At 43.1% G+C, this 22,093-nt stretch overlaps 2 protein-coding genes across 6 annotated transcripts; both read left to right on the plus strand.

Annotated features, from left to right (window-relative positions):
* The first annotated feature begins 606 nt into the window (after nucleotides 1-606).
* Nucleotides 607-11,139, plus strand: LOC131132717 (exocyst complex component 3-like protein 4). Of its 3 annotated transcripts, none has more exons than XM_078796181.1 (14): nucleotides 607-807; nucleotides 1,153-1,480; nucleotides 1,603-1,701; nucleotides 1,756-1,974; nucleotides 2,544-3,162; nucleotides 4,493-4,610; nucleotides 4,809-4,934; nucleotides 5,269-5,369; nucleotides 5,560-5,658; nucleotides 6,111-6,234; nucleotides 6,629-6,751; nucleotides 6,977-7,129; nucleotides 7,394-7,515; nucleotides 10,694-11,139. In XM_078796181.1, exons 2-14 carry the CDS (start codon nucleotides 1,288-1,290, stop codon nucleotides 10,908-10,910), a joined length of 2,313 nt encoding a protein of 770 aa, XP_078652307.1. In that variant the 5' UTR covers nucleotides 607-807; nucleotides 1,153-1,287; the 3' UTR covers nucleotides 10,911-11,139. The 3 variants fall into 3 exon arrangements, with proteins under 3 accessions (XP_078652307.1, XP_057934589.2, XP_078652306.1); XM_058078606.2 differs by having other exon boundaries at nucleotides 1,316-1,480; XM_078796180.1 differs by lacking the exon at nucleotides 607-807 and having other exon boundaries at nucleotides 839-1,480.
* A 2,076-nt stretch (nucleotides 11,140-13,215) lies between these two features.
* Nucleotides 13,216-21,439, plus strand: tnfaip2b (tumor necrosis factor, alpha-induced protein 2b). Of its 3 annotated transcripts, XM_078796214.1 has the most exons (13): nucleotides 13,216-13,303; nucleotides 14,024-14,215; nucleotides 14,285-14,933; nucleotides 15,022-15,133; nucleotides 15,930-16,052; nucleotides 16,139-16,233; nucleotides 16,328-16,420; nucleotides 16,493-16,619; nucleotides 17,301-17,420; nucleotides 17,527-17,682; nucleotides 17,801-17,922; nucleotides 18,677-18,780; nucleotides 18,887-18,925. In XM_078796214.1, exons 1-13 carry the CDS (start codon nucleotides 13,294-13,296, stop codon nucleotides 18,898-18,900), a joined length of 1,917 nt encoding a protein of 638 aa, XP_078652340.1. In that variant the 5' UTR covers nucleotides 13,216-13,293; the 3' UTR covers nucleotides 18,901-18,925. The 3 variants fall into 3 exon arrangements, with proteins under 3 accessions (XP_078652340.1, XP_078652341.1, XP_057933596.2); XM_078796215.1 differs by lacking the exons at nucleotides 18,677-18,780; nucleotides 18,887-18,925 and adding an exon at nucleotides 21,078-21,439; XM_058077613.2 differs by lacking the exon at nucleotides 18,677-18,780 and having other exon boundaries at nucleotides 13,223-13,303; nucleotides 18,887-20,571.
* Nucleotides 21,440-22,093: the final 654 nt, after the last annotated feature.

A 22,093-nucleotide genomic window follows, 5' to 3' on the forward strand; every position in this document is an offset into this window, starting at 1 on the left:
CATAGTCATGACAGTAAAGGTGGGAGATCATTCACGTTGTGGTATCAATACTAATGTAACAGTTTAATGTGATGTAAATTCATTGGTCATGCCTGGAAAGTGGGTGCACGGATGACGTCATGAAAATGCGACTGGTATATAGGTTGGCGTTTTTTTGTTGGCAGTGTTGTTGTATTCAATAAACGAAGCCCAGCGTCTTCTCAAGTTTCATAATTGTATAAACAAGATGAAATGTTAAAAAGTGTGAATAGTATAAAGTAGAATGCAAAAATACATAGTATAAATAAATGGAGCTGTGCCAGTGTCTTTCACTTTTGCTTAACCTAGCAAGTATGGTACGTTCCAGGATTGCTAAACGGAGTGTGACTTGGTACGTGAAAATAAATATGAAAGAGAACGCAAATGTATAATCAATATAAAAAATAATTTGGATCCATCCACCCACCACGTATACCGGACAGAGGTCACGTTAAAGAGGGGGGGGGGGGATCCCAGCTCTGTTGATGTTCAGATTTCCGGATGTACCTGAAGGCGGCACTTAACGCTCTATTCCAAGTGTAAAAAAAATTAACATCGAAAGTGTTTGCACACGTAAAGCAGCCGAGTGGACGCTAGCTAGCAAGGTGTGTGAGGAAGCAGGACGAGGACGTCACTTTGGAGGATAATGTAATTATTAACCTCAACCTGACGGAGGCAGGAAGGTGATCTTTGGCACCACTTTCTTGCCTTGGCTCGACGTTTTCATTCCTCCTGTTTATCCTCTTTCACCTTGAAAAAGGCGACTTCTTCCGTTTCCTACCTGAACAGGTAAGTGCTTTCGCTTTTAAAATGGCTTCTTGTTTGTTCAACGATGGATACGATTTTTGTATATACTTTTAATCACTGGTTTGTTCTCTTTTCTGACTTGTAATTATTGTTGTATTGTATTATTGTCATTTTTAAATGTTTCTGTTTTATTGCATCTTAACTGCTCAACATTGATAATGTCTAAAGTGGGAGTTATTTCATTTGCCACATTTTTTACCACTCTGTTTCTTCTTTGTTATATATTTATTCTTTTGTTATTCATAAGTTTCATATTCCGTGTAATTGTGCCCTCCTACTCAGTGTCAGGAGTTGATTTACTGACATACCTGCTTGGCATGACTCTAGGCGAGTGATGTTTCCATAGCAACCGTGTCAAGTTGGGGCAAAAGTATTGGAGTGAAAGTAAAAATTGAGACCACGGAAGTCAAGTGTTGTGTGCACATAACGGTCACCTGACTGACTGTCCTCCAACGTGGCGCCATGTCCCCGATGATGGACGCCAACCCAGCAATCCACGACGACGAGGGAGCCGCTAAGAAGGTGGTGGGCGTGCTGGAGATGTTCCGTAAGAGCATCCGTATGGCGACGGACAAGAGCTCGCTTGTGCCTGGGCAGAGGGGGTTAAAGGTCAGCGAGTCCGGGTCGGGGCAGTCCAAAGCTCTGCCCTCTCCTCGTGAGTAACTCTTTCAAACGTAACGCTTCATAAAACTGTCATGGCTCAACACATCTGAGCTCAACAATGTCCGACGTGTCTTGCTGTGGACGGGGTGACATGTAGTCAACTAATTTTGTCAGGTGCCACGTCTCCTCTCAAGAGCGTGACGGCGCTCTTCCAGGCGAAGGACGATGAGGTGGACAGCGAGAAAGGCAGAGCCATGACGCGTTCAAAGACAGGTGAGCGTAAACGTTTCATTGAAAGTGATGAAACTAAACCCTCTCGCTCCTCAGAGCCCAACATGGCACCTTTGGACTCCCTCCTAAAAAAGGGAGCGTCCATCCGCCGCAGCCTGAAATTTGCCTCCCGGAAGGACAGGAGGCAGGAGGCCTTCCTCGCCGTCCAGGAGTTGGCTTCCAAGGATGAGGGGAAGGATATTGTAGAAGAAGAGGTGTTGGAGGAGATGGAGGAGACGTACACGCTGCCTGAATTGCCTCACACGCCTCTGTCAGGTAATGTGGGCCATATTCAAGGCAGTAGGAAATATCAACACCTCACTAATTCACTTTCTATGAGCCTTCAATAAGCAATGAAACCTGATTCTGGAAACACGGCCTCAGCTTTAAGGACACACTGTCCCACGGCTTCTTAGCCCCACCCCCTCCCGTTGTTATCTGTCTGTGTTTTGGCAACATTCATCATGATGGTCGTCTTCGTCCTGCTGGATGCTGCTTTACTCTTAACACGCTCAGACTCGTGGTTGCATAACAAAATGCAAGCAGGACTGGCGTTACAATCGAAATGGCCTTTGCCTTTCTTTTTATTTTTGTGGTTATAAGTTATTTTGATCATTTTTATAAATGATTTAATAAAATGAGGTCCAGTTTGATCCGGATCCAGATGGAACCAAACAATGTTGACCGGATGAGATTGAATTTTGTTATGTTTACATTTCATCTAAATGTGCAATCTGCATCAAATATGGATTCAACTCTGTTTGACATTCCAGATTTGATATCAAATATCTACAGCTTCTGTATATTAATTTATAAAAGTGCACTGTGATGTTATGCGTGCGCAGTGATGCAGATCAACAAGCTGATCGAGATGGAGGTCCTGGAGGAGGCCCACCTCAACCTGCTGGCCCTGCGCGTTGAGTTCCAGCAGGAATGGCAGCGCTGCGGCCAGGACTGCTCCATGGAGATGGCCAAGAAGGAGAAGGACCTGAGCATCCTCTATGCCGACCTGCGCCACAAGATTATGTCCATCGTGCGTACATCCGTTTCCCTCCCGTCCAGGAACAGGGGCCTCCTGGTCCACGTCGCCCGCATCGTCCAGGAGGAGGACAAACGGGCTCAGGAGCCCGGGGGTCTCCAAGGGAGCTGGATGGACGCCTGGAGGGAGGCCGTGGGGGAAGGGGTGAGGGAGAAAGTGGAAAGCGTCCATCTGGAGCAGAGTCACCTGAACGCCTCGTGGCTGGCCGTGCACCTTGGGCTGCTGGGCAAGGCCGTGGTGGAGGACCTGGAGATGGTGAAGAGGGACATCCGCTGGTCCTACCCTCCCAGCTTCATGGTCTTCGGCACCTACGTGGAGAGCTACCATGCTACCATCAGGCAGCACCTCAATAAGCTGCTGCAGCAGACCACACAGCTCAAGGACCTCTACGCTCTGCTGGACTGGATCGTCCACCGCTACCACAGGTCAGCGACCACACCATCACATTCTGCTCATGCAAGGACTGGACTGCTTCATACGGCTGTTTGTGCTCCCTAGTAGCTGCAAGAGAGAGCAGAAATATTATGAATATCTCCATCTGCAGAGCCGAGATATCAGAGATAAAATACATGCTTTTACAGACAAAAGTATGAAACCTCAACTCAGCTGGTCGGAATGTGGGAAGCATTTCAAGAAGAAACTTTATTGACTGCATTCCTGGGATCAGGCCTCCTTACCTCCAAACCGCGCTTGGAACACCATGTGGAAAAGAATGGAAAGGCTAAAAATACACAAATAGCACGGTGTTGCTGTTAAAATGTGAGTGTAATGTTAGTGTAGTGCCTATTTGTCCTTCAAAAATAAACTTAACTTAAACTATAATCAAAAGGCCACTGATGCACCTTGGGTTGTGTTTTACACAGGCAAAAGAGTCATTGTCCATACAACTTGTTCCATTTCTTTGTATTTATTTTTAATACCGAGCAAGCAAACAAAAAGGGAAGAAAGGCATTGTCTCCTGTTGCCTCTCTTGCTCTGGTACAAAACCATAGGCCCACCCCGGTGCATGCTGGTCTTGTGAGCACTGCCTACATAAATAGATTGCAGGTGCCCATGGTGTTATCCAATGAAATAAACCCACGAATAAACTACTAATTAACCCCAACAAAATATGATAAATAAACAAATAGTAATAGTAATCCAAACAAAACAACAACAACAAAATAAATCAACAGATTTTAAAAACCTAGGAACAGAAATACTAGCTCCTACAGTTAGCCCTTTAACTCACATAGCTGTGCTAGTGTGGCTAATGTTTGCATTCTCCGCTCCCACTCCTTGATGTTACATTGTTGTGTGTGATCCATGGCATCTATTAAGCGGGAAAGGTTCCGATTTACAGAGTGCAGTGATCTAATATGGCAGCCATTTTCCATAAGACAACCCCTTCAGTACCAGCCATTGTAGACCATTTTGACTCATTTTTCAAGGCACACAGATGAGAATCTTTTGTCAGGCAAAAAAGGTTTTTCCCTTCTTTAGTAACCAGCAGTGGAACATAGGTAAGTAGGTAGGTAAGTTTCAGGAAAATATCAGTTCCTGACTAAAAAAAATGAGAAAAACAGCTTTTTGTGAAGATACATTTAACTTTCACTTTGACACAATATTTTGATATTATGACCTTCTAAATACGGGTTCAAACATTATTAGAGCCCTGTATACTTGAAATAACACCCCTATATTTACAGCACATTGCTTAATACCGGCAGTGAAACAGTATAATATGGAATCTTGACACTGTGTGTCCCTCGCTAGTGAGAGGATCATGGGAAGTCCGACCCTGCAGCCAGACATGAAAGACGAGAACCCCGATCTGCAACTGGATGAGGACTTCCTGCTGCAGCTGACAGAGAAGTTCTGCACCACAGTGAAGGTGACGACATCATAGCATCGATTCTGGTGATGCCCACCAATCAACACGCAGCACTTATCTTAGGCCCTACCACTGTGGTTAGTACCACAAAAGACATGTAGAGAAGTACTTGATGGACACTCGACCTGAGGGTCGATTGACACTCTTTAGCCACGCCCACTTAGAGATGTCAAAAATATTCATTTTTTTTACTCACAGGAGGACCTGATAACTTTCTTGGATCGCCTGATTGAGCTTGAAAACAAGGACATGTGGATTGCCACACAGCACCCGGACAAAGAGGAGGACTTCTTCAACTCCGACTTCCACATGGACATCTGGACGGTGAGACATGTCCACTGCTGTGGCCACATGTGCTAATGACCACCAATAGATAATGAGGAGTATAATCAGACGTTTGATGACGCAGAGGAATAATGTTCATAATGTTTAGATTATTTCTGATGGGGAAATGGTACACTGGTATACTTTATGTTTATCAAGAGCATACAGTGTCACACACAAATGTTTCTTATATTTTGACCATCAAGCACACCCAACTGAATGAAATATTAGAAAGGCTTCTTGGGTTAATGTTATTGTGACCGGTGCAGTATTGCAGTATGTCCGGTAGAGGGCAGCAGAGCAACGCTGTCATGTGTTCTTTATGTGTGAACAGAAAGTGAAAGGAAACTTCGTCAACGCGCGACGCATTGACGCTCAGCTGGAGCACAAAGTCATGATATCTTGTCTGCAAGTGCTGAAAGATTTCCCCAAAAGGTACTTTTACCACATAATGAATAAATAAGGAAGCTACTGAAATATTTACATGTTTCATCACAAAAGGGGAAGCATGTTTTCCAGGTTGGGAAACATGAGAAAACTTCCCTCCCATTGACACCAAAAGAAGAAGTTGAACTCTTGCAGGAGACCTTGACCATGACCTTGACCGCAACCATGTCCCCCGCAGGTTTAATGCCGCCTACCAGCAGTGCTGCTCGCACCTGCGTCCTCAGACGCTGTGGAGCGAGTACAACGTCACGTACATCAACAGTTTCAGCTCTTTACAGTAAGTCACATGACCTGCAAGACGCCCTTATCGGAACATGCGTCACACAAACATCTCTGACATGGCAGCACAGTCTGGAACATCTTAAGAGGCTCTATTTATATCATGACCTGCCCGCATGGCATGCCGCAAACTGCGCTGTGATTGGCCGCTGCTTGAAAGTAGAAGCAAACGTGTTTCTATAAGCAGTACAGCTGCTGCTGCAGTGATCAACAACAGTTGTCTTTCGCCCTGGAAAAGGGAGTTATGTGGGGGGGGGGACACAAAGCAGGAAATACAAACACACAAGGAGAAAATAATAGGGCCAGCTAGCAAACTACTAGCTAACTAGACTAGCACACAGGCACCAGCACATCATGAGAACGTCGCCAACCAATGCACCCGACTTAGCACCTAGGCTGTAGGCATAGTTGAAGTGATTGACCCTTTACGAGCTGTCATGGCTCCTGCAGACATCACATGGAGGCGTACGGGCACGAGTGTGCAGATCTTGTGGAGACCCTGAAGAAGGAGGTAACCTGGCTCCTCCACAAGCTCCTGCAAGGCCTGGAGGACCAGTTCAAGGAGGAGGCCAAGGTGTGGCTCTTCTTCTTCACTTTTACTGTTTCATCTCTTCTGTGTAACAGGGAAAGGGGGGGCAGGTTAGAAGAAAAGACTGGCAGAAAAAGAGGATGTTGAAGGAAGAAAAGGGCCTGGTGGATTCCTGTGAAGAGTGTTTCACAATATAACCCAAATATTACAACTCACTTCTCCTTTCTTTTATCACAAGGGCTGGCACGGCATCTGACACCTTTTAGGAAATGAAATATTTGTCACATGAGCAAGCCGATCACATGATCACACACATAACACTTGATTAGGTACACCACCTAATAAGAAGTCCTCCCTGTTGGTTGTTATTGTGCTGAAACGAGTGTACTGGTGTTTACCCATTCATACAGCAAGGTCAAAGGTTAATGTTTTTCCTCAGCCTTACTTGCGGAGAATGATGACCAGGAAGTGGCTCACTAACGACGATGACTTTGATCAACTGTATGCACGCGGCGAGCTGCTCTCTCAGCACTGCGACGCCATGAGGCCGCCGCACGGCCAGGTGAGGAAGAGGAGACTGGTCACACAATAGAAGCGTTACTTGGAAAATCGCACTCACTTCCTCCATGATTGTTAGTCATGCGTATGCAATGTTTACATTGGAGAATATCTGCTGAATCGGTGAGGGCGACCGCGGAGGTCAGAGGACGAGCACGCAGACGTTCGCTCAATAGGAGGAAGTAGAGATGGCGCGATGATGAAGACTCCCTTTCTCTTTGTGGGACAGGCGCTGGCTAGCCGGCTACACCGCCACGTGATGAAGGAGTACGTGGGCCAGCTGATGAAGAACAACTACTCGTGCAAGAACCGCAAACACGAGAAGGCGGCTGCCAAGATAAAAGCGCAGTGCTCCAAGCTCAGAGAGCTCTTCCAGGACATGGTAGAAGAAAATTCAATTTTGAAACACATCCTGTCAAGGGACAATAATTAAAGAAGCAAAGTTGGATGGGCTTTAGAGTAGTCTGTGTACAGCTTGTATGACAGAATAGATGTACACAAAATGAGCCGTTATTGTCTAAGTAGCAACACAACAGAGTAGCAAGATGGTGTAGTGTGACTTTAATGAAGCGTGATATCACACATCTTCTTCCTGATGGGTAATGCAGGACGAATTCCAACATCTACTGTATTTCGTTCTTGTCAGAGGTCGTCAGAGGCGTGGCTCTACCCCATTGGAGACCACCTGTGTGAGATTATTGGTCAGAAGAACAAGGCGGACATCAAGAACCACCTGCAGTCTCTGCTAGAACAATACCCTGACTTTAGGTACCATTCATTCATTCAGTCATTTTCTACCGCTTATCCTCACAGGGGTCGCAAGGCGGGTTATCACAGGGCACATATAGACAAACAACCATTTACACTCACATTCATACTTATGGACAATTAGGAGTGGCCAATTAACCTAGCATGTTTTTGGAATGTGGGAGGAAACCGGAGTACCCGGAGAAAACCCATGCATGCACGGGGAGAACATGCAAACTCCACACAGAGATGGCCAAGGGTGGGATTGAACTTGGATCTCCTAGCTGTGAGGTCTGCACTCGATGCCCGTGCAGCCCCCTTTAGTACCACAGGAAGCAAATATATACTAAGAATATGTTGAACTTCCCAACAAGGTCAGAACACATTAGTTACAGCAAAACTTAGTTTCCTCGTTTATAACGCAGATAGCATAGCATGGGGTTGTCCAAAGTGCAGCCCGGGGACCATTTGTGGCCCGCAGCTCGTTTGTTATTGGCCCGTAGCACATCCATCTATCCTTCCATTTTCTATAATGCTTTTCCTGGCCAGGTATGCTGGAGCCTATCCAAATGTCTTTGGGCGAGAAGCGGGATAAACCCTTGACTGGTCGTCAGCCACATATAAACAAACAAAAATAGGGCAAAATGTAGGGAGGAAAACCAGTAATGTTGACACAGACGACTAATAATAAAACAACACTTATAATATAATATAAAATACAGAAAGTTTTTGGTAATGGTAATTGTAATAATGGTTTAATTTCATTCGAACATGCATCAGATTACAATTGAGTGCATCCCATAATCAGTTCACAGTTCCACATGTCCAAAAGGAGTAGGAAGAATTTATTTAGTTATTTAATTGCATATTTTATTATTATTTTTTTAATTATTTAATTATTTTTATTCTATTTATTTTTATTTAATATTTATTTATTTTACTTTGTTTTTACTAATTAAAAGTACATTTAAACCCCCCCAACATCCTTAGATTTTCGATATGCGGTGTGGACAACCCCCGGCTCAGCAAATACAGAGCCCCCCCCAAAGGTGCTGAAACGGTGAGGTCAATATCTTCCAAAATGTTTTCAGTTTACAGCAAAAATAAGGAACCTGACCTCACCTGGAGGGTACTGTATCCATCCAGGTTGGATTGGTTTAAGCATCTTTAATGCACTACACATATCAAAGTAGGACATGAGGACATTTTCTGTGTTACACAAAGAAGTGGCTGATGAGCTTTCTCATGGACGGTGAATGTTAAAAAGAATGTCACATGGTGTGTTTGCTGCTTCTATAGAAAAAAATCAAAGTAGCACACGGATAATATGAATAGATGCGTCCAAACGGTGACATAAATAAAAGTCAGACCACAAGGTCATGGACTAAAAAAACCCCAAGTGAAGACACGAGAGCAGCAAAATGCTCCCAACTAAAGAGAAAGAGGAAGTGCGTGTGAAGAAGCATGAAGGCACCACACAGTGAAGTTATGCGTTTGCTAACTAGCTATCTAAGCTATCGGTATACGTAGATCTTGACAAATAAAAAAATAAAATATTTCATTAACATTCAATTAAATATATTTTTACAATTAAAAAATGCTGTACTGTGGACCCCTCCCCCCATCCATAAAGGATATAAATTCTGCCTTTCCAAAGATGATCATGTTGAGTTTGGAGAGACAATATATTTATTACTGTTGCTAATGTTGTGGTTGTATGCCACATTAGATGAGTCAGGAGCAATGATTAATATTAATAACTAAGCCAGACTTTGGCAGCATTGATAGAACCCACACTAGAAAGTGTTTAGTGTGTAGTTGTGTCAGTCACGTTTATCTGTATTAACAAACATCACTTTTTTGGAAAAGCGTTCCTGCTACAGTAAACCTTGGATATATCGGACTCGGATATATCGGAAATTCGCTCACAACGGACAGATAAAAAAGAACCAATTTTTCTTTAATGCATTTCCAATAAAAATTCATTGCATATATTGGATTTTTTATAACGGATTTTGCCCATTTCGGACAAAATCTCCAGTCCCGTGCCAATTACCCTTGCATATATCGGATGGCCGCATCGTGTCTTTCTCCTGGCTCCAGATTTAGGACAAATATAAAAGTGAGTGACGTCAATAATACTAGCACAGCAGTGAATGAGATCTTAACCTCAGGCCTGACGGGCGTAACAGGGCCTAGCTTAATTAACAATTTGTTATGCTCAGAGCCAATAAAGTTAAATTCTCATTACCTTACGTCTCTTTTCATTGTCCAGTCCAGGTACATTGGAAACATAGTCAAGGAAGTGCCTTTTTATAACGGATAAAATCCGATTTACGCATATACCGGATATAAATCCGATATATGCGTAAAACGGCCATTTTCCGGTATACGCATATAACGGATTTCGCTTATATCGGACAAAACCAGTGGGAACAATTGAATCCTATATATCCGAGGTTTACTGTATTAAACTCCACTGTAGTACAGACTAAGCCAGGGGTCAGCAACCCATGGCTCCAGAGCCGCATGTGGCTCTTAAGCCTCTTTGTTGTGGCTCCCATTGCAATGCTCAAGCATTTAACATGCAAATCTGTTGGGCCCAACACGTAAACACATTTGTCAACAAATGTAGACAGAGTTTACATTTAATTTACGGAGATATTTATGTACATTTATATTCTATATTAGCAAGATCCGATACTAGCAAGAGCACTCGATCAACTCCACTTTTTCTCCTCTGAACTACTTTGATACCCCCAAATTCCCTCTAAATCTGTCAGTCAATCAGGTATAAACTTTTGAAAGTTTCTAAGATATTGTTTTTAATTATGTGTCACGGCTCTAGTCTATTTTCCTTTCATAAGCGAGGGGGTAAAATGGCTATTTTGATAGACCCCTGGTCTAAGCCTTGACCTTCAGATTTAGGCTGGTACAGACTTTCTCAGTCACCACTAGGTCATCATTCCCAAATGAAGTCATTGGAGTCAGATTGAGAGACTGTGGAAAGGAGCCAATGGTGAGGGAGGAGTTTATCATTCATAATCATAATCATCTGAAAGATTATGTGAATTTGAGCAGTCCACGTAGAATCACAGTTCGTCCCGTTCAATGATCGAGACTGGATGCCCAACCCTGATTGTAAGTCTGTACCGTGAACGCACCACCATCGCTTTCATTGCCTTGACCTCGTCCACAGTTGCACACACCTGACGGCCGTGCTGACCTTCCGAGGCCTGCTACGAGGTCGTGAGCACCAGCAGATCCTGCACAGGCTAAGGCAGCTGAGGAAGACGCCGGCCATCGCCGCCACCTTAAAAGACTGTGACGACAAACGCAGGGGGTTCTTCCGCGACATGGAGGTCACGGTTCGCACGGACTGTCTGTCCAACATCTCCTACTTCTGCCTGACCTGAATGCACTGCAGAGACGTCCACATTGGACTAAAAGTGGGTCAACATCTGCTTTGTGTTTGAGGCAAAGGGCTTGTGGTTCTTGAGCCAGCAGTGTTTTGAAGATGATCTGCTAGACCGGGGGTCGCCAACCTTTTTTCTTGTCGGAGCTTCTCTTACAAAATGAAAATGCCTGAAGCCCACTCATTTTTCTAACATTTATTTTCATAGCTTATTTCCACCCAAACAATTTGAATATTATATAACCATAATATATGAATATACTTTGAAAAACTGATAGTGAAGTCGCAAGGGACGACTACATGGATATTATGAGGAGGAAAAATTCATGAATGATTTTTCTTTTCAGAGAAGTTGAAGTTCTGATGACATAAATATACATATATAATAGATAATTCCCCCCATGAAACAAAACATTTCCCCAAGATGTTTCTTTTTTTTTGCATGAAAGTTGTCATCTTGAGCATTTCTTGGTGGTGCAACAGGAAGTGGAGCCATGGAGCCATGTGATGAAATATTGGAGACATTCTGAGGTGTTTTGTTTTTTTAATGGTTCTCTTGCAAGTGGTGGCTTAAAAATAAGTCTGTGTTTTGGTTATTTTTTAAAGGAAGAGATGGTTTTGCATAATCGACTGTAAATATTAAAACTTGAAAGTGCTTCACCCTATGATGGCACTGATTTAAAGGGGACCTGTTATGCCCATTTTGGGCCATTTGTATTAAGCTGTGGACTTCAGTAGAGCAGCTACACACAATAACCCAATCAGCAAGCTTTCCAGAGCTTCCAGACTCTGCACCTAATCCAGCTGGATTTCCAAAACCGTCTGTTTAATGAGGGTTATTTGCCAATATTGTCCGACTCTCAAGGTAGCGATTTCAGGCGATACCGATATACCCATATTTGTAACATGACATATGGTCTTTGGTGGAATGAACACATATGTGTTGTATGCAGCATTTTTTAAATATTGGTTTTCATGATCGGGAAAAAACCTGATACCGATATCAACGGATATTGCATTTTTAGGCTGATATTGGGCCCTTAGTTTTAATTAATTTCCACTCACTGCCTGATACCGAGCGTTCAGAGCCATCCCAAACTTTTTCAGGGCTCACTTCCAAATGGAAATGGAAGAAACTTTGGCATGATTTAACACCAGAATACAACATTTATAGGCATATATTATTAAGTGTATAAAATAAAATAAAAAATAATATATAAAACTATATATAAAATAAAACTATATTAAGTGTAAAAAGCATCATAGGTCCCCTTCAACATGCATGCAGCAAGGATGTGAAGACATCTGACTGTCATTTTAGATAATAAACCTCTCATTTCCTGTAAATCCAACGCTGCCCCAGGCCCCTTGTGCCACACATTTGTGCAACCCTACTTTCACTTTTTGTTTTGCCCGCTGATGCAAAGCCATGCGTGCCGCCGACGTGTGCTTTGCTTGTGTCGAGGAACCACATTCCACCAAAGGACACATTTTGAAAAATGAAAGGATGCAATGTTAAATCATTGTAAATTAAAATGGAAAATGTTAATTTCCCAAATATTGAAAATGTATTCTAATTAATATATATATATATATATATATATATATATATATATATATATATATATATATATATATATATATATATATATATATATATATATATATATATATATATATATATATATATATATATATTGTAATATTACGTAGGACTTTATTCCAAAACCATTTGTAACTTTTCCCCAACCTAATTTTGTTTTGTTTTCCAAATATTATGACTTAAAAAAACATAGAATATTATATAATAATGTAGTATTTTAATATGACTTCATAATATTCCTAGTTTATTCTTGTAACATAATTAATTAGGGATGTCTGATAATTATCGGTACCAATAATTATAATAATTGTTCCTGATATCAGCATAAAAATGAGATATCGGTATCGGACAACATCGGCATATTTTTTTTCACGTTTTTCATCCCCACTCATAATATTTTGTCCTTATTATCAAATTACAGCTTTGATGCTGTTGTTATTCAACTTCATCATCTTGTCACTTTATTCTTGTAACATTATATTTTTATGATACTTTCCCCCAAAATTCCAACTTTATTTTGTTTGGTTTGTTTATATTCCAACATTATTCTCTTAAAATACCAACTTTTTCTTGTTCGAGTTCAGCTTTGGCGTATATTTAACGTATCATAGGTCAGACCTTGAATCCCTGAAACCCTGCAAGTCTTCTTATTCCACGTTTGGCCGACTGGGGGCGCTCAGGGAACGGTATGCATGTGTGAGGATGAGGATGAGGGGCGGGTGTTATTGTGCATTTAAAAGAGTAGCAGTGTGCGTGTTGCTTATTTGACAGAAGAACCACAATGAGATCGGGTGAGTCGCACACACGGTCCACTTTTTTAAAAAAAAGAGTCAATTCAAGTTTTTCTGTTTGTATTTTAGTGTTTTTTGGAAAATTAAGTTTTTTCTGTTTCGACTCTTCGAAAAAAACCCACTAAATTACTTCGAGTTTTTACTTCGAGCAGCTGAAACACAGGACACACAGTCTGCTACAACGATAACAATATTGGACTTTGAACTCAAACCAGGGAAACGTCCGTATTTTGCCAATTTTTCCCATGAGTTTTAATAGCGTCTGCATTTTTTTCTCCCGTATTTGAACTTAAAAGAGAACATCCTCTGTTACTGTCGGAGCAGCACCGTTTCCGGTCCCCTCAGGCAACATCGGTGTATTCCCTCCAAAATAAGAGCACGCCAGTAAAATAACAGTAGTGTCGATAAGCAGGGCCGCTCAAAAATAGGTAGATATTACAATTTGATTATGCTGTTCGGGTAGAGAATTTTTAAAAATCCGCAATGACCGAGAAGCAAACAGCCCCAAGCATCGCCGTTTTATCTGCATGAAATGTTTGGTCCTGCTTTGGAGAGCACAAACCTCTACATTGTTGCCGAGTACTGAAATAAAATGCGTTTTTCAAAAAAGGAAGAGCAGAGAGAAGGAGAATGGAGAGTCAAATGGCACAAAATAAGATGAAATGTCATTAGTCATGAAATGAAATGTACATCTACTTTGAAATGTTTCATATGCGGCAGACCCGACACACAAACATGGCGGCTTCAAATGGAATTTCTCCTCTGACGCCACCGGGAAGTCGGCGGGAGGCCAGAAGCTGAGGCTAAAATTCCCCAAATTATGGAAAACTAGCAAAACGGATCAAGTTGTCCAGATCGCCGCCAGCACTCCAGATGGACACCCTGCACTTGAAGTGGTCCCGCCCCTAGCAGGTAGGGTCATGACGCACGTTAAAGGCAGTATCTGGAGTGGTTACGTGACTTCCGGCTCCATCCACACAGTGCCGCTGACCTTTGAGCAACACCTTGAGGAACGCCACCTGAGCGAGGCGGGACAGCTGCTGCTCTCCAGAGAGAATTGTCTTTTTGCGGGGGTCCAGCATCAAGACGAGGACGCCCTCCGACGCTGGAAAAAGGACGTGGACACTCTGGTGGCAGACCGCAAAGCCCTGGAGGATGCCGTGAAGCAGACGCTGAGAGGCTCCCTCGGCCCGGATCAAGCTGACACGGCAGCCCTGAAGTCGGCCGTGGTCTTCATGCGACAGGAGGACGACCAAGACCGGCAGTGGGAGCAGAGAGGCGGGATGCCGCCTCCCTGGAGGCTCAGCAATTGGTGGGAAGTGCATGAGAAAACGCTGCGCGCCCTAGTGGAGGAGCGTATGGACGCACTGACCACGCCCCCCGCCGGCCTGCAGGGGCAGTCGTCCATTCAGCTGGACGTGAACGGGATGGGAAGACAGCTGAGGCAGGACCTCCGGTTGGTGGTGCAGCAGGTGAAGAAGTGTTACCCTCAGAGTGTCAACATCTGCCAGCTGTACGCCGACCTCTACCACCAGACCTTCAGCACTAGGCTCAGGAAGCTGGTCGACTTTGGTCTGGACGACCAGGACAGCACCTTTCTGCTACGCTGGGTGAACGAGTACTACCCGCAGTGAGTAGGAACCGTATTTGGTTGTCACGCTAACTGAGAAGGGGCCTGGTAGAGCAACATCACTGATGAGATGTTCTCTTTGTGACAGACTACTTCAAGGACTTCACCTGGATGGTGACATCCGCACTGACGTTCTTCAAGAACTTCTGCCTGAAGATTTGCTGTCACCTTTGGAGGAACAATACCTGAGCAGACAAGAGGTACCTCTAGAAGCCACCTCATGTCGCCATGGATTTACTGAAAGTGCTAAGGGGACCTTAAATGGAAGCAGATGACCATGAATTCTTTCATTTTAATCATGGTGTGGAGTGCATGAGAAAGTGGAAAAGACCCGTTTATTAAAAACACAGCAGCCACAGAACCAATGTTGTAATAGCTGTAAGGCGCAAACTGCCCGCATTAATAGCACTGATGGGTCCATTGTAAACAACAGTACGGCAAGTGTAGCACACATGGGTTTCGGACCGACAGCCGAGTAGCAACACTTTACAGCGCATGCAGAAGTAGATAAAGCTGTGCACTGTGCATCATTCCATTTCGAATTACTGCAAGCAAAAACTCAAGTCGGGAGTTGGGAGTTTTTTGTATGTTACGCAACTCAGCAGCAACACAACCAATGTTGTAATAGCTGTAAGGCGCCAACTGCCAGCATGAATAGCACATTGTAAACAACAGTACGGTGCGGAAGTGGATAAAGCTGTGCACTGTTTGTGCATCATTCCATTAAGAATTACTGCAAGTGCTCGAACTCAAGTCGGAAGTTTTTTGTATGTTGCGCAACTCAGCAGCAACACAACCGATGTTGTAATAGCGGTAAGTAACAAACTGCTCGGTCAGCATGAATGGTGCTGATAAGTTGATTGTCAACATCCAGTGAGAAGCCATGGCAGCATTTTATAGCGCATGCAGAGGTAGATATAGCTTGATGTTGAGCACTCATGCATTTGCATGAATATTATTTATGACTCTGCTTATGCTGATTTCTTCTTTATTCAGAGGGAGCTGACCACATATATCGGGCGCGTCCTGGACGAGGCCCAGGAGGTGTGGACGAAAGGGGAGGATCCGCCGAGCGAGGACGGCTGCTTCGTCAGTCCCATGGCCTATGATGTCATCCAGGTACTCTATTTGTCATGCAGACGAGCGGGCCGTGTTTACCCAACAGATGAGACTCTGCAGCACTAAACAGGCGTGTTTGTCCGTAGCTGGTCAACGGCATCGTGAGTGCAGCACAGAAGGTCGTGGGCGACCTGCAGAAGGCGCTGAGTCTAACCTGCCCGCTGCAAAATTTGCTGCATAGGTACAAAATGAGTTCCTGTAAATAGGTCATGACTTGTAACATGTCGCCATGGCGACAATCACACTCACGGGTACAACTCCTGCCCTTTGTGCAGGTTCAGGACTTTCCAGGCGGAGATCATCAAGCGTAACAAAGCAAACAGCGTGACCTTTGTCAAGGCCAACCTGGGCTGCGTGGCTCAGTTCAGGTAAAGAATATCCACCTTTGCTTCCGCTCACCTCTCATTGGTTCATTCATTGGTGATGCAATCTCTTTGCAGGGACTTCTTGGTGACGAAAAGCCACCTGTTCCCAGGGGAAGTTCAGGAATGTTGTCTGAGTGCTCTGGCTGACATGACGCGAAGTGCACACGAGTACCTGCTGAGCTCTGTGCACAAGAACCTCAAGGTGCTTACAAACGCTGGAACCCGATTAGCATGTTTTTCAGTTAGCATACAACATGGCGCACAACTTATCATGCCTGAGGTTTCATTTAATTATTTTTTTTTAAATATGCTTCCTTGTCAGAATCTAATTCGCTAGCTAAACAAAATGACAACCAGAACCGGAAATAGCTACGCTACGTCGCCTATCTATGATGTCGTCAGGGGTTGAATATTAACATAGAACATGTTTTTGTAGTTTTACACTTGCAGTTTCAAATACATAAACAATTCCAAATGCATATAAGTAATGATAAATGAACATTTAAGGTTATTTAACTTAATTGGAGACATGAATGTTCCCAAAGACACAATGATGTTGCGAGCTCAACCGTTCATTTATCCCTTTCATTCATAATTCATATGAATTTCTATGCATTTTAAACTAATTGTTAAACTATAAAAACATTTTGTGTTGACATTTTTGGCTTTCTGGAACAAATTAATTGGATTTACATGATTCCTTAGGGGAAAAAAATTATTTGGTTAACATCCGTTTTGGTTCAAGTCCATGCTAACCAAGGTTCCACTGTACTATGTACCGTCTACTGCGTACCCTTGCATGCTTCAACTTTGTGAAGTACAGATTTCTGAATGAACATGAAATCAAACCTTGTGACTGGAAACTATCACCATGACAACGCAGCCTCACTACCGTAAACTTGGAACCTATGTTTGGTTGACAAAGTCGCCCTTTGACGACCTGCAAGTCCGCCTGGAGGAGGAGATGACGCTTCTTCGGGGAACATCTGAGTCGGGTCACCGGGTACATCTACTTATTTCACATCCTCACAGCAAAATTGTACTTTCTCTATCCTTTTATGGGTTATGACATGATGATAATAAGGATTGGCTGGTGTGGTGCGTTCCAGGAGCTGATCGGTCAACTTCACCGGGAAGTGGCGAAAGATTACGTGCGCCGACTCCTGAAAGGCGATCTGAAACTAAAGGACAAAGAGCAGCAGCATCAGGCAGGCATGAAGATGAAAGAGAATGCAGAGAGTTTGCACTACTTGTTCACCAAACATGTGAGACAATGTCAACAAAGATGTCACCTTATTGCTCAACCTGAGAAAGTCCACCCGCGTGGATTTCTGGGGAAGTCGAGATAAAGTCTGACTGGACGTGACCACTGTGTGTTGTCAGGGCTCGAAGGAGGCGTGGCTTAAGGAGGTCCTCAGCATGATCGCGGGAGTGCTGGAACTCCAGGATCTCCCTGCCATCCAGGTGCAGGTGGCGTCACTGGGAACCACCTTCCCTGACCTCAGGTGACCTTTCCTTGACATTGACATCTACACTGCTGGTCGAGCTCTGACAGAAACAAAGAGAGCAGGAATATGCCGGTAAACATTGTACACGAGGTCCTCCCACGATGGTGTAGTAGGTCAGAACTCAATGAATGTCATTTTTTTCCAATTTCACTTTCGCTTTCCTTTGACGTACTACCATCACAAGTGTCTGCCTCGTGCTTGAGAAAGTGTGGCGTAAGCCCAAAGCATCAGGACACCGCAGCCACTTGTAGTAGTCGCCATTAGTAACATGTTTACATTTTTAACTGTGAAAATAGGGCTGCATGGCGGTCGAGACCCGAGTTCAATACCACCCTTGGCCATCTCTGTGTGGAGTTTGCATGTTCTCCCCGTGCATGCGTGGGTTTTCTCCGGGTACTCCGGTTTCCTCCCACATTCCAAAAACATGCTAGATTAATTGGTGACTCCAAATTGTCCATAGGTATGAATGTGAGTGGGAATGGTTGTTTGTCTATATGTGCCCTGTGATTGGCTGGCCACCAGTCCAGGGTGTACCCCGCCTCTCGCCCAAAGACAGCTGGGACAGCTGGCACCCCCCGCGACCCTCGTGAGGATAAGCGGCAGAAAATGAATGAATGAACTGTAAAAATAAGTTAGCCAGTCTAATGATGATCCATAAAAATGACATATCATTTTACTGAGGACTGAGAAATCAACCATTAAGCACTACTTTTTGACAATCGATGGCAGCTAACTTCGCCATTTTCAACAGCACACAAACAGATGGACCCGGAGTATCAACAAAAATAAAAGGCTTTCATGTTCTGTCCTCGGTGGAGGCTTGCAGAGAGACTAAAAGTGTAGCATATTTCAGAAGTGAGTACTAGGACCAGACAGTCAAATAGCATCTTCTTTTGTTTGTTCCCACAAATTGTTTCAGTGGTGGGAAAGCCGCTGACCACAAAATGTTCTCCCCCCACAGTGAAAAACATGTGATGGCTCTGCTTAAGCTAAAGAACAATCTCTCCAAGGAAGACAGAAATAACGTCATGGCAGTTCTAGAGGAGATTCCCAAGGATTCCGGTGAATCTCTGGCTTTTTTCTCCCAAGTGGTAGTGAAATGGTGATCCCATAAGTAAAGCTAGAAAACCAATGTGGTTGTCATTCGGTGCATGTACTGGGTTTTTTTATGTGTTGAAGATGTACGTTTTCTGTATATGGTCAATAAAGGGAAGTACAGCGGAACCTCGTCTTGTGTAGGTCACGTCTTCCAAAATGTCAGATCAAACCAGAAGCGATTTTGATCCAAAAATACATTTCATTTTTGAGAAAATTTTACTTTTACACACATTATACAGGACAGCTAGATTATTGTTGATGTGGACTTCCTGCACATCCTGGTAAGTTTGAATTGAATATTCATCAAAGTGTTGGCACTCATGACTTTCTTTGGCCCTGTGGTGGGTTATTTCAATACTGCCCACCCCCCACCCCCACCCCCCCATTTGGGATTCACACCAAACTAAGAATCCTACAGTTTTGGGGTCAGTCTTTGATATTTTGTAGACGCTGTTAGAAATGTGGGGCGGCACGGCGTCGAGTGGTTAGCGCGCAGACCTCACAGCTAGGAGACCAGGGTTCAATTCCACCCTCGGCCATCTCTGTGTGGAGTTTGCATGTTCTCCCCGTGCATGCGTGGGTTTTCTCCGGGTACTCCGGTTTCCTCCCACATTCCAAAACATGCTAGGTTAATTGGTGACTCCAAATTGTCCATAGGTATGAATGTGAGTGTGAATGGTTGTTTGTCTATGTGTCTCTGTGATTGGCTGGCGACCAGTCCAGGGTGTACCCCGCCTCTCGCCCAAAGACAGCTGGGATAGGCTCCAGCACCCCCGCGACCCTCATGTCGAAAAAGCGGTAGAAAATGAATGAATGAATGTTAGAAACGTGTCCTGTATTGTTTCCCAAGGTAAAAGAGTCCTGGATCCAGATGTCGATTCAGATCACCTCCCAAATGTAATCAGTTCTTCCGTATCCTGTTTCCGACAATTTCGGAGAACTTGGCAGGGGTAAAAATATGCAAGACGGTGATTCAGATTTCCATTTCATGGAACGATACTGGACAGTCCAAATGGAAAAACATTTGTTATATGTGATATGACACCAAAACTGAGACGGTGTATGTAAACCAAGGCAAAATAAAAAAAAAAAGGTAAACTTGAGCATAATTACTGAAGAATCACTGTAACTGCCCCTCAGTCAGTGTATGCTGTCAGTTTTAGGTTCCTATCTATTTTCGTTTTTGGTTCCTACCTAAGTGCATATAAGTTAATGAGACGGACCTAATTGCCTTTAAAATCGTTGTTTCCGCACGTACATGTAAAATTGTTACATTCATAGAAAATAAGCTCCATTGTTTGCTACACTATTTAGAGCTAAAAAGCTAAAAAAAGTGCTAAATCATCTCTCATAATAATAATAATCTCTAATAATCATCTCTACAATTCCATCCTAAAGCATATGTGCAGCTTTAAGGTGCAGTATATGTGTTTTGTATTATTTTCGTTTCAGTCTCTTAGTGTCTTAGTTTGGTTAGCTGTACCAGCTAAGGCTAATAATGAGTGTACATGTGATGGTTGTTTGTTTATGGAAATGTTGGTAATGTGGCGAGTTACGAAAACGAATAAGAAAACGAATTTGTACATAATGTTATTGTATATTTGTGTATTATGTGACCAGTAATTTATTGTATTTTATATCTGTTTGAACCCCTTTTATTTCTCATGTTGGTTTTTGGAATAAATCCATCAGTTAAACACAAGAACTAGTTGCTGTCTAATCGTTGCACATCCAAGGGAGTTACAATCACAGTAGTTAAGTATGTGAATTGGAACACTCGCACAAAGGAAAACTGCAGAGCCAAAGATAAAAAATGGAATGCATCCACTGATTTATTACAAATGTTTCAATTCTGGCTCCTTGCCAACAAAAGGCTGATTCACCAAATGTGTTGCAGACAATTCCGGGAAATCATTGAGTGAGAATAGAAGGCAGGCATGCCCGGTTGAGGTGTTTCCAAGTTTATTATTCCTGTTGTTACTCTCCCCAAAGATTGCTGTAAGTGAGTGTGACTTTTCCTAAAAATCTGTCTCTTTTTTTGTTCATCCCAACAGGAAGAGCGGATGTGCTCAGGAATATGAAGGTCAAGAGTTGCAAATTCCGTTTAGACAAGAGGATGAAAAGCTCATTAAAGCAGTGGGAGGTTAAATGGGAAAGACTGGGATGGACGCCAAGGCACGCTGGAACTTGGAAATTTCTCATTATGGCAAAAGCCAAACTAATTTGTTAACTTGTTTTATGAATTGTTTTTTTTCATTCACTCTTTTGCTCATTTTGCCACAAATATCACAACACACTAAACCCGAAAAACAAATGAAGGAAACAACAGTGGAACCTTGGTTAGCATAATTAATTTGTTCAAAAATGTTGGATTGTAACCAAAATGGGCTTTAACTGAATACATTTTTCCGATACATTTTGCTTGGCTGTCCAGCTCTTTTTTTTTTTTTACGATTTTACTTTAAACATTCCTGTTGATAAAACATTAGATCTACTTTAAGTTAAACAACAAATAATATTTACTCGTTTTATGAAGGCCAGGCGGTGAGCTGATGAACTTGAAAGTCAGAATGTTGGCTCACAAATCCGGAAGCGCCACACTTATTGACTTTAAACCACTACTAATACTACATAAATACCACATAGTGAATATTTCAGCCATGTTGTTTTGTTGAGTGGGATTTTCTCAACTTCCTCGCAGCATGGAACGTCTCCCTCTAGTGGCAGTTTGCTTGATGATGCTTATCAGCATCATCTTTGTTTACCATAGCCACACAGAACGGTGCGCTTGGTGTGTCTTTTATGAATATTGTTGATGTGTTTCAGGTAGATATCCAGGTCACCACATCGGATGAAGAGAGACATCATAAATCCAAGTAAAGTACAACAGTTTTAGAATAACTTTACTTGGAAGAAGCATGAAGGTGGTTTATTTCCTGTATAATTGTACACACTGTGTATTGTCACCACAGCCAATCACATTTATGACTTTTGCCTTTTTAAATGGTCCACCCTCTCATTTCCTTCTCCCCTCCACCTCCACAGTTGAAAACAAAGCCTGTAACACCAC

This window comes from Doryrhamphus excisus, linkage group LG14 (genome assembly GCF_037039965.1).
Source record: "Doryrhamphus excisus strain RoL-2023G ecotype Guam linkage group LG14, RoL_Dexc_Guam_v1.1, whole genome shotgun sequence".
Classification (NCBI taxonomy): Eukaryota; Metazoa; Chordata; class Actinopteri; order Syngnathiformes; family Syngnathidae; genus Doryrhamphus; species Doryrhamphus excisus.